Source organism: Cryptotermes secundus, unplaced genomic scaffold, assembly GCF_002891405.2.
Source record: "Cryptotermes secundus unplaced genomic scaffold, Csec_1.0 scaffold507, whole genome shotgun sequence".
NCBI classification, from domain to species: Eukaryota; Metazoa; Arthropoda; class Insecta; order Blattodea; family Kalotermitidae; genus Cryptotermes; species Cryptotermes secundus.
This window is the reverse complement of record NW_019740660.1, coordinates 595,077-609,183: the sequence shown is the minus strand read 5'-3', so window position 1 is coordinate 609,183 and position 14,107 is coordinate 595,077. Positions and strand designations below refer to the sequence as shown.

Sequence of the window (14,107 nt, the reverse complement as noted above, 5' to 3'; positions counted from 1 at the left end):
ACCAACCTGCTGTTTCTACTGAAAAAAGTATATATATGATTATGTTTCTAAAGAACCAGGTTTTCACAAACAATTTTAATACAGCTACAAACCAGTTTGGCAGTTATCTTAATGTTAAAATTAGACTATGTAACCTGTTACTTCATAGTTCAAAATGTAAAATTTATACTGAATGGGACTGCTTTATTAAGCAAAATCAGATAAACAGGGCCATAAACCAAAAGTAATGAAATGTTGTTACAATTTGGAATGCTACTTTCATGCTAGATGAGGGAAACTAGCAACTTATTCATTAAACACCATGTTATCAGCTAAAATTTAAGCAATTTTAACAAAATGAATATATCAGAACATAAATTTTTACACACCTTGTTTTGAATATATACAGGGGTGTACATAACAAACATTCTTTAGCCCTCAAGACTGAGGTGACATATTCCTCTGAAACATCAGTTGACTTGTATGAACTCCTTGGGAGACAGAATAGCACAGTCAGTATACCAACTGGCTATGGGCTGGATGACTGAGGGGTCAGAGTCCCAGTAGGGCCAAAAATTTTCTTTTCTCCATATCATCCAGACCGGCTCTGGGGCCCACACAGCCTCCTATCCAATTGGTACCGGGGGCTCTATCCCTGTGAATAAATTGGCCAGGGCGTGAAGATGACCACTCATTTCCAAATAGTGCCAAAGTCAAGAAAATGTGGATCTATGGGTCCAATCCCCCATATGCCTTTATGGCATAGTGCTTAATTAGTTAGGCAAAGGGACAACTTTTAACTTTTTACCTTTACATAGTGTTATATTCCCAGAAGGCAGAATGCCGCATAACCATCATTGTGAGAACCTCAAATCCTGCAAAAACACATCTGCTCATTAACTGGATTTGGAAGAGCAACAGGAAACCACAGTTCTGAATCATTATGTGAAGGGTGGTAATTATAGGACATTTAAAACAATTTTCAATATTCTCTCTGTCATTACAATTTCATATAGGTCACCTTCTTTTAAGATGCCTATGACAGGTCCTCTGAGGAAGTAATGTTATCAGTTCACTGAGATATGAAATATGAATATGTAAATATGAACATGTTAAGGCATTATTAAAATTCATAATGCCAAAATGTAAATAAAAGAAAGAAAAGTATATTTCATAACATATAATGTTTAAACATTGATTTTATGCAATGAAATTTATGCATTATGATGCATATAATGAACTCCATTTTCTAACACGAAAACAATTCTTGACGTACAGATTGTGTGCATATCACAAACTGGAAGGTGGGAAAAATATATGTGAGTCAATATTGTACTTACAGCTAAGTGCTCATTGCTAAGTTACTAGAATGGCAAGCATCTTACCTCTAGTAAACAAAATATGTCTTAATTCTGGCAAAGACAATTCAAAATATTCTAAGTATCTCCTGAAGTCTTGTTCTAAAATAAAAACATTTACCAAGGGACTTAATACCACGACTAGCAGCTAAACATTTCTAATTAAAGCCATAGAGAACCATAGTTTCTCATATACAATTAATAATGAAACGAGGTACATATTCAGGCAGTACTAATATTTGACTTGACAGCAATTTTACATGTCAAGATCGAATATCAAATCGCTCCCAAATTCCACCTGATGAACTTCAGCAGCAATGGGTTCCAATGGGACTGCCCCCTTTCGGTTCTTCCTCCTTCCTTTGCTGGGTGACTGTTTAGATGAATTTCCAGCATTAAGCAGCTGTGACTCGGCACAAGATGATACGCCTGCATTACTGTCTGCCTCATTAGGCTCTCTGCTTTCTTCAACTGCTGGGCTAGATTCCCCACTGCTACTGCTGCTTTGAATGTTATCCTCTGAGCCAATTTCACTCTTCTGCTCTTCTTCACCAGTCTTTATTTCTCTCTCCCGTTCCTTTTCTGCTTCCCCTTCAGAATTCTCACTCTCACTCGCACGACGCTCTTGACAACGTCTCTTGTTCCGAGTTTTACGTTGGTTCTTCTTACGCTGACCCAGTATGCTTGAGTTTGTTCTGAAATTTGCATTTCAGAATACATATTTAATTTCATATGAGCGTAAATTAGGAATGCAGATTGCACAGATATGGTCAGGCAATAAAAATAATATATTTACTTGTGTTAACACCCATCGAGAGATCAATGGAAGGTCTGTCACTTGTCACACACAAGCTTTCTACTAGTAATAACTTCCTGTTCTCTTTCACACTCCTTCATAGTCCTATACAGTATCAAATGACGAGTCACAGCCAATACTTAATGCCGTCTCCCACGAACAACACATACAAATAGTCAATTGTAAACTGTCTCTTCTATACGGTATACTACACTTCACATACCCCATCTAAATATTATATTATCAAACAACAGATACCATACACCAAAACAAAGGCTGCTTGCTCACTTGTGACCTACTATATTCTTGTAGCTTGTGTTCATGCTATTTACTAATGCTCAACAACTTACTGCTATGGTAACCCAAGATTCTGTAATTTCAGAGCTTTCATCTCACCATTACATTACCTTCATATATATACAAACAGACTTAAGGATGGAAAGAAGGATTTATCTATCCTGTTGACCAAGAGGTCTGTACTAGTGAACCTTCCAGGTTAAGTGAGAAAGACAATTTGTGGTGGGAGGCCTGCACCAACAAAAACAGAGCCTACACTATACTGATAATAGGTCATATAGTGCAGGCTACAGAAGGCATTTAGATTCATAACAGACAAAACACCCAGTCAATAATGTTGATTGGCTTCCTACAAAAACACAGAAAGAAAATTAACGAACCTGTAAGTCTTTTGTGAAACAACTTCGTTGAACCGTACAGTCTTCTTGGCTTCTCTCTCCTCTTCTGCAGCCTCTTCGGGAATGCAAGACTCTGAACCAGACTGGGTTACCATGTCCACGGATGATGACCAAATGTAGTCATCCATGCTTGATTCAGAGAGACTACGGCCCACTCGGCCATTATTTTTCAAAATTCCCTTCTTGCTGGGGCTGAAGCTCTAGAAAAAAAGAAAGAAACTTGTAGAAACACAATTATAAATGCTGGGAGGCACGACAAATTGCTTTAAAAAACAGGTAAATAATGGCTCTACAGATATGGATGAAACTTGTTTACACTGTAAACATACCTAAATATGTGCACAAAGCAAACACACTAAGTACGAGTATAAAAAGATTTATCAATTTTGGGTGATTTGTTACACACAAAAATATTTTCCCATTTTAAATATTAAAAATTTCTACAAACAGTACCTACACAAACACACATTTACAGGTTCAGCTTTTCGGCCCAGTGGACACAGCCACTGCCCTTCTATGGGTCTCCTTCCTCTTCCCCCCCACCCCAATTTGCCATCAGATCCTCTGTGCTTTGCTTTCTCTCTCAACCACTTTGCTGTTGACACAGTGCTCTCCTCTCTTACTGAATTAGGGATGGGTTTTCTTGGGAACTCCATCCCAGCCATACCTCTGTCTCTATCTGTCCCTACATGAATGCAACAGATTCCACTTCTGACTACAAGCAGTCACAATCTGACTACAAGCAATCTTAACTCTAAATGACCATGAAAATGCAGTTTGTATAGCAACTGGCTGTGAGCTGGATGGCAGAGGGGTCAGAGTTTGGGTCCTGGTAGGGTCAAGGATATTTCCTTCTCCATGTCCTCCAGACTGGGTCTGGGGCCCACCCAGCCTCCTATCCAGTGGGTACCGGGGAGGTAAAACAACTGAAGCATGAAGCTGACCACTTGCCTCCAACTAGTGCTGAGGTCAAGAAAACACAGTTCTAAACATCTAGACCTCACTACACCTTCACGGCATAGTGCTTCATTAGTGAAGCACACAGACAACTTTACCTATTACCTTACACTTTTAAACACTAACCTATCTGCACTTTTTTTGGTGTACAGTAACTAAACATAACCCAACACACCCTAACCAAATTAATGCAATCTAACATAACCTAATATGTCAGTATACATATAATGTATATAGTATACAGGAGTTCAGCATGCCTAATAAGTGGTGAAGATGTCAAGGTGAAAGGATCCACTCAGTCATAAACTGATCACTAGATGAACGTGCACAGTCAGCTTCATGTTCCAGCCATACTACTCTGGGTAAAACGGCTCCAGTAGCCATGTTTACTAACTGAGGGAGTGGCAGAACAACAACGTTGACTCTTATGAATACTTACAAATTCATCGCCGCTTGATTCAGACATTGACCTACATTTCTGTGAACTGGTGTGAATACCATGCAACTCAGAAACTGGTTCAGCATTTTGGCAATTTTCAATGCTCGCATTGGTACAATGCTGATTTGGAGTAGCACAAACTGCTGTTTCAGAACCATGAGTTTTGCTTTCACTATCAATGTCATCATCTTCATCACCAGCACCATCATCCTTTTTATTCATTCCATCTGGAGATATTTCAATAACAACTTCATTTTCGCTATATGCAGCTATCTCTACAGTCATATGATTCTCAGCTGTATTATCAAGAGCTTCGATCTGAAAACAACACATTACAAATTATTAAAACACGAGTACCAGACATCTTCCTGAAGGTAAAGGGTGGCTGAAGTGTAAGGCTGACAACCTCACTGCCTTCTGTGATTCGATTGTCTACAAAATGTGGAAGCCTCGATGTCTCACAACCCTATGGGCCTCCATGGCCTGTTGCAGGGATAGTTTTACCTTTTCTTTTTTACTGACATTTGCACAGACACTTGGCATAAGCAGAATGTATATACATTACACTTAAATCACTTTTAAAAAAATTACTGTACAATGATAAAGAATTATGGACATAAGGGGGAATAACTAGCTGGAGGATGAAGAAAATTACATACTGAGGAGCTTCATAATCTGTACTCTCCATCACATATTATTAGGATGAACAAATCAAAGAGGATGAGATGGTTGGGGAATGTGATTTCAGAAATGTGTACAAAGTTTTTGTCAGGTAATCTGAATTGAAGAGAAACTTCAATCACATCAGAAGAGATCACAAGGAGACAGGATGGGAGAACAGGGGCCCCTGTGTGCACTGATGTGAACATGCATTTGGGTTCCATAAAATGCAGGGTGGATTTCTGACTAGCTGGGAGGCTTATTAAGTTCTAAATAAGACCTCTGTCCCAAGAATTTCAGGTTAGGGAGCAGTGGAGGGCTCTTGTGAACATGGTAATGAACCTTCAGGTTCCATAAAATGCTGGGAAGTTCTTGAGTAGCTGCACAACTGGCAGCTTCTCAAGAAGGGCTCAGCTACATGAGTGAGTGAGTCCCAAAGATTTATCTAGTTACTATCAAACAACATTGTGAATACCTATTCTGAATCTATACACACACAAACATTTAGGTATATTCCCTCTCCTTGCCAGTTGAAACAATTTTGTGGGCACACCTACAGAGATAAAATTTGACAGCTGTATTACGAGAGCTGATAACAGAGGATACACGCGAAAGCAGGTAACTATGGAGAGCATATCATCATCATCATCATCATCACCATCATCATCATCATCATCATCAGTAATCTGTCAAGACGACAGGTCCACAGTCTCTTCCAAAACAATTCCTCCACTTAATGCGATCTAGAGCTTTCTCCTTCAAATGACAGTATCCTCTTCTGTCCCCAAGGTCATCCAGCATTTTCTTACATCTTCTTCCTCTTCTTCTTGTCACTTCTATCCGCCCATCTATCTTTCCCTTGATGACTTCTTTTAGAAGGCAGTTTCTGCGTAAAACATGACCAATCCAATTAGCCTTCCGTTTTCTTATTTCATGTAGTATATTCCTCTGCTCACTGACTCTAATTAACACTTCTTCATTTCTCACATAATCGGTCCAACTGATCTTCTCCATCCTTCTCCAACACCACATTTCGACACTTTCCAGATGTTTCTCGTCTACTGCCCTAAGTGTCCATGTTTCAGCCTGATACAGAGCTATGCTCCAAATGTAGCATTTCACTAGTTTCTTCCTCAAATTTAAGTCCAATTTTCTGGTAAAAAGATTCTTCTTCTTGTTAAATGCAGCTTTTGCCATGGCAATCCTGGATTTAATTTCACACGTACACCTTCCATCATCTGTTAACAAGCTACCCAAATATTTAAAACATTTCACATTCTCCAGTTGTTTTTGGTCTATGGAGAACATATATGAGAGAACAATTCTGCAGAGGCCTTGACATCAATGGGTGCAGATTAAACTGCCACCTGCAAATGGTCCATACTGTATCTGCATATGTGGCCAGTTTCACAGTTTGGCCTAGGTGGTGTGTCAAAACAAAGTAAATAAAATGGGACATGGACAACTTTGTATTTTTGATTCTGCTCAACCTACAATGAAATGGCTTCAAGAACAATCAAATGAAGTGTGTATGGCTGGGATAATGCAACGACTGGGTGAGATGCTGTAGCAAGTTAACCCATCCACTGAATCATACAAACAAACACATTAAATGAAATATATGAATGAACAGATAAACAAAATGTGTTGATATTTAATTAATAACCTTTAAGATCTGTTACAGCATCACATGTTATGCCAAGTACAGTTGATTACAGAAATAAAGCTAATGCAGATCCTGCGTGCACAATAAAAGGAAAAATCTGGTGTAGCTGGGATGAACAGCAGTGTCCTGGTATGCAGCTGGGTCTCAGTCCAGAGAGTGGTTATCCTGCTTGATGTCTGTGGTTGTCCTAAGATACTCCAGGTAAATGCTGGGACTGTACCTCAAATTGGGCCATGACCACTTACTTCTGTACATTTTTTAATTAATAACATAACTCATGGGCATGTGGTAACGTAGTTGGTTGAGGCACTATGCTACAAGCCAGAAGGTCCCAGGTTCAATTTCTGATGAACTGGATATTTTAATTGACCTAATCCTTCCATCCACACCATGGCCCTGAGGTCAACTCAGCCTCTAACAGAACTGAGTGCCAGGAATCTTCCTGGGAGTAAAGGGCAGCCAGCATGTAAGGCTTACAACCTCATTGCCATCTGTGAGTTGATTGTCTAGAAAATGTGGAAGCCTCTACATCTCACAACTGCATGGATCTCCATGGCCTGTTACAGAAATGGCTTCCCCTTTTACCTTTATACTATACATTGTGTAAAGGGACGAGTAACTTAATAAGGTAAAAATAAAGTTGTCCCTGTGTGTCACTAATTAAGCACTACACCATGCAGGTGTATGGGGGAGTGGATGTATAGATCCACATTTTCTTGACCTCAGCACTAGTTGGAGGTGAGTGGTCAGCTTCACAACCTGGTGGCTTTATCCCCGGGGAAACAGCCTCCAGTACCCATTGGATAGGAGGTTGGGTGGACCCCAAAGCTGGTCTGGACGACGTGGAGAAGAGAAAATTTGTGTCCCTACTGGGACTTGAACTCCGACCCCAGTACTCCAGCTCATAGCCGGTTGCTGTACCAACTGAGCTATCCCGGCTCCTCCAAGTAACTTAATGTGAGTGAGAAATTTATTACAAAGAGCTTGATATTCCGTAAGATTAACTCCTTGTATCACTGTAAAATTCTATATACAATTATTATTATTATGGGGTGTATAGGGTGGAGCAGATGAAATGCACGTTTTTCACAGAAGAATAACTCTGTTGATTTTCAAAATAAAACCTTTTTAATTATACAAAAAAGAAGGTATTTTAATGCATTTTAACTTACATTATGTATGGAAAATAATGTCAGTCATATGACATCCTTCTTGCTGGACACACACTTGGAGCCTCTCCTCAAAATTCTGCATTGCATTCTCCAACATGTCTTCTGGCACAGCTGCGATTTCTTGACGAATGGAGAGTGTCAGCTCTCGGATCATTCATGGTCTGTTCGTGTACACTCTTGTCTTGAGGTATCCCCGCAGAAAGTCACAAACCGATAGATCAGGGGAGCGCAGGGGCAAGAAACATCATCGAAATGGGAGATCACATGTTGGGGGAACATGCATCGAACAACTTCCACTGATGCTCTTGCCATGTGAGCTGTGGAACCATCCTGTTGGAACCACATTTGCTTCATGTTTACCCGATGCCTTAGGAGTTCTGGATGCTGCAACATCGATGGAAGTCGTTCGACGCATTTTCCTCCAACATGTAATCTCCCGTTTCAGTGATGTTTCTTGGCCCCTGTGCTACCCTGATCTATTGGTTTGTGACTTCTTTTTGTGGGGATACCTCAAGGCAAAAGTGTACATGAACAGACCACGAACGATCCAAGAGCTGACACTCTCCATTCATCAAGAAATCGCAGCTGTCCCAGAAGACATGTTGGAGAATACAATGCAGAATTTTGAGAAGAGACTCCAAATGTGTGTCCAGCAAGAAGGGTCATCTGACTGACATTATTTTCNAATGTGTGTCCAGCAAGAAGGGCGTCATCTGACTGACATTATTTTCTGTACGTAATGTAAGTTAAAAATGCATTAAAATACCTTATTTTTTGTGCAATTAAAAAGGTTTTATCTTGAAAATCAACGAAGTTATTATGTGAAAAAATGTGTTTCCTCTGCTCCACCTTGTATAAAGAATAAAGGAAAACATTTTGCTTGCAATGCATATAACTCTGATAATGGTATTAGTGAGACTGTGTTAGGTATTAGCAGACAGCCATGTGTTTACAAAGCATGTGAGGTGAAGAAAGGTGGATTATGATTCAGTAATGGAGATAACAAGCTAGTGATTATGTAAATGGTGTAAATGTATTAAATAAAATTCAATGGGTAACACCTTACACTCCAATCTTGACGTCATTATCTGTACATAATTAATATACGCAAGGAAAACATTGTTGGACTGTCACCACGCTGTTTCCATGGAAACCAAATGCAAAACTACTCTTATGACAGAACCGAAAGATGGTAGCAATAAACAGCAGTGTTTCCATTGGTATTAGAGTGACATCTTTCACTGAAAAAATAGGGTATTCCAGACTCTTTATTCACCCCAAAGATAGAGAAGATGAGGAATAGAGAGCAGTGGAGACTGGTTGTAGAGGAGGCCAAGGCTCAACTAGGGCTGTACCACCGAGTGGTTGGTAGGTAGAGAGGTAGGTAAGTAGGTAGACTCTTTATTATTGTTTATTTGATCCAGCTGTCTTTCCAGAATAAGATCTAAAAGTGGGTGATGATGGTAGTGAAACATGTCTGCTGTGTGACGCAACACGAATAAATATAACGTGGGTCTTCGGATCGGAACGAATATGTTTATTGATCGCTCACTTTTACACAAGCGACGACAATTATTATCACTTTCCGTATTGCAATTCTTCTTGTGGCATCAATCTTGGTGTCGTCTTACTTCGAAGCTCGATACAACGGAATTCGGCAATTGCTAGACTTCAACTCAAAGTCAACTCATCTGGTGTGTTCATCCCCTTATATAGGCCTTATGCAGACCACTTCCAGAACACCGTTCTCAACAGTTTGGTTTTGCCATTGTCATCCAACGACCTTCTGTTGTCTTTCGTCTCCGGGGAAACGTGCTTGTTGTTTTGCCAATTCCTATGCAATGACCCACTGTTATTGCATTGTTAAGCTATGATACTCATTGTTATGGATATTCCTACATAACGGTCTGTTGTTATTGCTTTATCAATTGGGTCCAATTGAGTAGGTTTCACCTGAAGCCAGAGATAGAATCCAGTCTCCAAAACTCTGTGCAATTTAAATAAAAACCGGACAGTGGATAATGTCCAGAAACACAGTTATTGTGTTGAATACAGTTTGCATTCCCCCATAAGCTACATTGACCTTACATGACTGGACCCAAACAAGCCTAACTTAACACTGCCTGCTGCATACTTGCATGACTTACCCTTCAACCCTACAGATGGAGGCAAAATGTAATAACGTGCAACAATGACTGAGCGTATGCTCTCTTGTTTCTATAATACGTGGAGGATATGACTGACCATCAAAAATTCAATGGAAAAATTTGTTTTCATCTCTCACTATGGTTTCCACAGGTAGCCATTCCACTGATACACTCTTGCACATCCCAGCCCTTGAGGGACACTTTGAAATCACAGTTCCACCACATATGCATACTGTGACCTTGAAAAGTTATGAAAAGACAATTATTGTTTCTGCACATTATCCATTGTCCTGTTCTTATTTAAAACACACAGTGGTTCAGAGACTGGATTCTGTTTCCATCTTCAGGTGAAACCTACTCAGTTTGGTCCAATTGATAGAGCTAGTTCTGATCTCCGGATACAAGCACCAACACAAAACAGAATACATAAACCAAGCACAGCACAAACTATCTGCAAGAGTTAAGACAAAAATTAAAAACAATACGAACCTCCACACATGAGACCTACCTATGTGCTATGTGCGAGACAGAACCCAGTCTCCTAAATGTTGTGTTTTTTATATAAAAACAGGGTGATGGATAATGTCCAGAAACACGATAACTGTATTAATATACTGTCCTCACAAAGTTTTAGATATATTCAGCCTTTCTACTTAACTTGCGAACAAAGCCTCAAAATGCCCAAAACTGCATTTCAAGATGAAACGCTCAGCCTTACAAAATACATAAGCATGACCTGATAATTTAAATGATGACTCAAAATTGGAGATGGTGTTAGAAGGAAAGATATTTTTGGAAGAAATTGAGAGCATGAAAGAATGCATATACCATATGAGAAGAAAGCTACAAAGGGTATTTCAACAAATGTCAGAATGGTCAGAATAAGGTGATAACTATGATGAAGGGGATAAATTATAATTTCCTGGGTTGTAAGGTCAAATAGTTCACAGAAAACTTCTGCCATTCACTTCTGCTGGTTTCTTGTTTGACTTACTCTTTGATTCTGAAAATGGAGGAAATAATTCACCCCCACCCCAAGAAAAAAAGATACAGGCTCTATGTGCTACATGGTATTACAACCCAGAAGACTGTAACTTTCACAGTCAGCACTGTAAGACCCTCAAATCCAACAAGCTGATTTTTGTTTTAACCATAAAACAGAAGTTCTAAACCAGAGGTACATGAACCACTAGGGAATATGTCAAACATCATACACTGTTAAACACAGGCTGAAAGGGACTAAAATACCATCTGACAACTTTCTCTGATCTTAGTACAAAAAAAGTTTTATTTAAAATAAAAACTCTCTACAGCTTGGCATGTTTATAAAACAATGAATCCCTCACTAATGGGATAGAAGCATTCTAAAAAAAATTCATGTAAGGTAAAATTGTGACATGAATTTCACATGAGAACAAATTAATTTTGTAGAAAATTCATGGTATCACGTGTGTCAGCAGGGAAGTTGGTGTATATAATGTAAGTCTGAGATAATAATTAAGTAACCACTGAAAAGGGGTATGTGAAGTCTTACTCTCTGAATCAATTTCCATAGGCGGTAAACATTGCACAATGACCATCAATGAGCTATCATGCATCCCTTGTTTCAGCCCTTCAATAATCTCATACTTTGAATGAAGTGTATGGCATCATGGTAATTGCCTGGCTCGTAAGTCTCTTGAGACCCACGAGTACCATCAACTGAAAAGAGTTCTGAAATATTACCGCAAAAGAAAAATCTGAACCTTTTGATGATGCGACTATTCAAATGGGAAAGTAACTGGTGCACTTGCCTTTAAGTTCTCCAATTTTCTGGCAATTGCTGCTGGTTCTGGGAGATAATATTTCACCATGGAAGTACCATCCACTCCAGCATAGTATTCTGCCGCATTTGTATCACAAAATTTCAACTGCATTTGCAATATAACATTGTTATCCCAAGCTTCAGCACTGAATGATTCTTTGGATATAGAAACAGAAGATGGGAACTTCAAACAGAAAGCATAATAGAGGGGGAAGAAACCTGCCCCAACTGATGTGAACCAAACATGAACACCACAAAAGTCTTCAGACAAGAAACAATACTCAATTGATTCGGGTTCCACATTTTTAACATGTAATGTAAATGAAACAAGACTGTCCACAACATTGCAAGTAAATGCAGGAAATAAATAATGCACATCTGGATTCAAGAATTTGTTTTCATTTGAGCTCATAGTCCGATATGCCTCATCAGCTGCAATGTCTGGTAACGTTATCTCAGCTGTTTGAATTTCTACTACAGAGTTTTGGTTAATAACATTCCCATCACCTTCATCACTACTTGACTCAGGGGTTCGAGGACCCATATCGCTCTCCACACCACTGTCATCTCGCCCAACATCACTCAGACGCACATCACTATGGTGTTTAACCAAAAGGGTTATCACCAACTTCCGCAAACTTTGGTCGAACTTTGCAGTTCCTGCTTCTTCATCTACAGTGTATGGAAGTAACAAATCAAGTTTGTACTTTGCTGGTTTTTCACTTAGAAGTGATACAGATTTCTGTGTTACATCTAGAACTATGTCAGCAGATGAATTCAACAGAGGCAGCTGTACTTCAATTACCAGTTCCTTTGGTACAGTTGAATTCATCTTTGCATCCCTATCATTTGTAAAATCTTGTATATCTATGGGCTGCCTGTGTTTCATTACATATTTTGGAGTAGTGTATGGTGTATCAGTGCTGCAATTATTTTTGAGTTCATCTTCTTGGGATCTTTTATTGAAGTTGGCATTTTTTGTCTGTTTTTCCGTGTTTTCAACAGGAACTCGGTAGGGGTAAACACTGTTGGGTATCAAAAATTCATTCCCCTCAACAGAAGCATTTTCCATCTTCTTTCTAATAACTGTTGGTCTAGGAGAACCCTTATATTTCATTTTTGGAAATTTTATATTTTTTCTGTCAAGCTGTATGCCAAAGTTATCTTCAACAGCATCCAGTGCAGTGTTGTTCAACATTTTCTTGAACTGTGCATTGTTTTCTGCCAAGCGATATGTATCTGGATGGAACACAACATCAAACACAGAGCACCGATTACCATTTTTATCAACATCGTCTCTGGGAGGTGCCTGAGTGAATGGAAGAGACCAATTCAAACCTCGAGAACCTGATTTTGCCATGGGTTCTGATGTCGGCTTGCCAACTTTTTCGTTCTTGCAAATGTTTATAAATGCCTTTTTCTGGCCATTAACACTAGATTTTATCACATAGCACGGTTCTGGGTTAATGAATGAAATATCAATTCCTCTCTCCTTCTCAAGTTCTGTTATTTCTTTCTCGTACTGTCTCCTGTTTTCTGGGTCACTAACTTCTTCAGCATATTCCATCAGAAGCTTCCTGAACTCCTCCTTTTTTAAAGCAGCGCCAAGTTTCTCCACTTCATCTTTTGTTAAATCCAGGTCTTCCCACGAAGAATTTAGTGCCATTTTATTAAATAACTTTACAATTAAACACTACCAGACTCAATCGCAGTCGCACCAGTAGTCACCGGATTTAAACACTAGAAACTTCGATCAAACACCAGCTTACACGTGTAACAGCAATAGAAGCAAGACGATTGGTATACCCGAGTGGCGAAGTTCCGGAATAAACATACATTTAAAGTTCTAAATAAATCTGTTTACAAATGTCAGAACATTAATGTAGTTGTAATAGATGCGTTACATATTACAAATATTATTCGTTAGCTACACAACAAAATTAAGTGTTTAAGTGTTACTTATATTGACCTTGAAAACCAGTAATCAGCTGTATACAAACCTCACGCCATTATTGACCTACTGCATTAATTTACATCATAACTTCATAACGAATACTGGCTATAAGTTTGAGGATTTAAAGAGGTTTTCGGTACAATAAATAAGGAATTCATTTTTCGCATTTACGTCAGCTATTAATTAGATCACATGTGAAACCGCTGTTGGTGCTTTATACTTCGATTTAATGAGTCAGGAAATGTAAGAGTTTTTTCAGTACTCTGCGTGTAGTTATTGAGTCGTATTCTTGTTTTAGGACTGAATGGTTGTTTTCGTTAGGGTATCTTACTCATTAATAGATTGTAAATTTTGTTACCAGGGGTCAATAGCCGTCTGGATGTGTAATAACTGTAATCCTGTTACTTCAAGAATCCGCCGTCAGGGTACAGAACATATAGCACACGACCTCTGCTGCCATCTATTCACACCAACATTAAC

General features: G+C 39.0%; 1 protein-coding gene across 1 annotated transcript; it reads right to left on the bottom strand.

The window, feature by feature from the left end:
* Window positions 1–1,099: 1,099 nt before the first annotated feature.
* LOC111872480 (protein kintoun) lies at window positions 1,100–13,550 on the bottom strand. Its single transcript, XM_023866441.2, has 4 exons — window positions 11,663–13,550; window positions 4,225–4,542; window positions 2,811–3,028; window positions 1,100–2,032 (listed from the first exon to the last, which is right to left on the bottom strand). Exons 1-4 carry the CDS (start codon window positions 13,337–13,339, stop codon window positions 1,594–1,596), a joined length of 2,652 nt encoding a protein of 883 aa, XP_023722209.1. The 5' UTR covers window positions 13,340–13,550; the 3' UTR covers window positions 1,100–1,593.
* Window positions 13,551–14,107: the final 557 nt, after the last annotated feature.

Excerpts from the sequence above, each read along its gene's own strand:
- LOC111872480 (XM_023866441.2), bottom strand. The coding sequence starts at position 13,339 with ATGGCACTAAATTCTTCGTGGGAAGACCTGGATTTAACAAAAGATGAA. Across the intron at positions 3,029-4,224 it reads AATCAAGCGGCGATGAATTT|AGCTTCAGCCCCAGCAAGAA; the intron begins GTAAGTATTCAT and ends CTTTTTTTCTAG. Across the intron at positions 2,033-2,810 it reads GTTTCACAAAAGACTTACAG|AACAAACTCAAGCATACTGG; the intron begins GTTCGTTAATTT and ends TGCAAATTTCAG.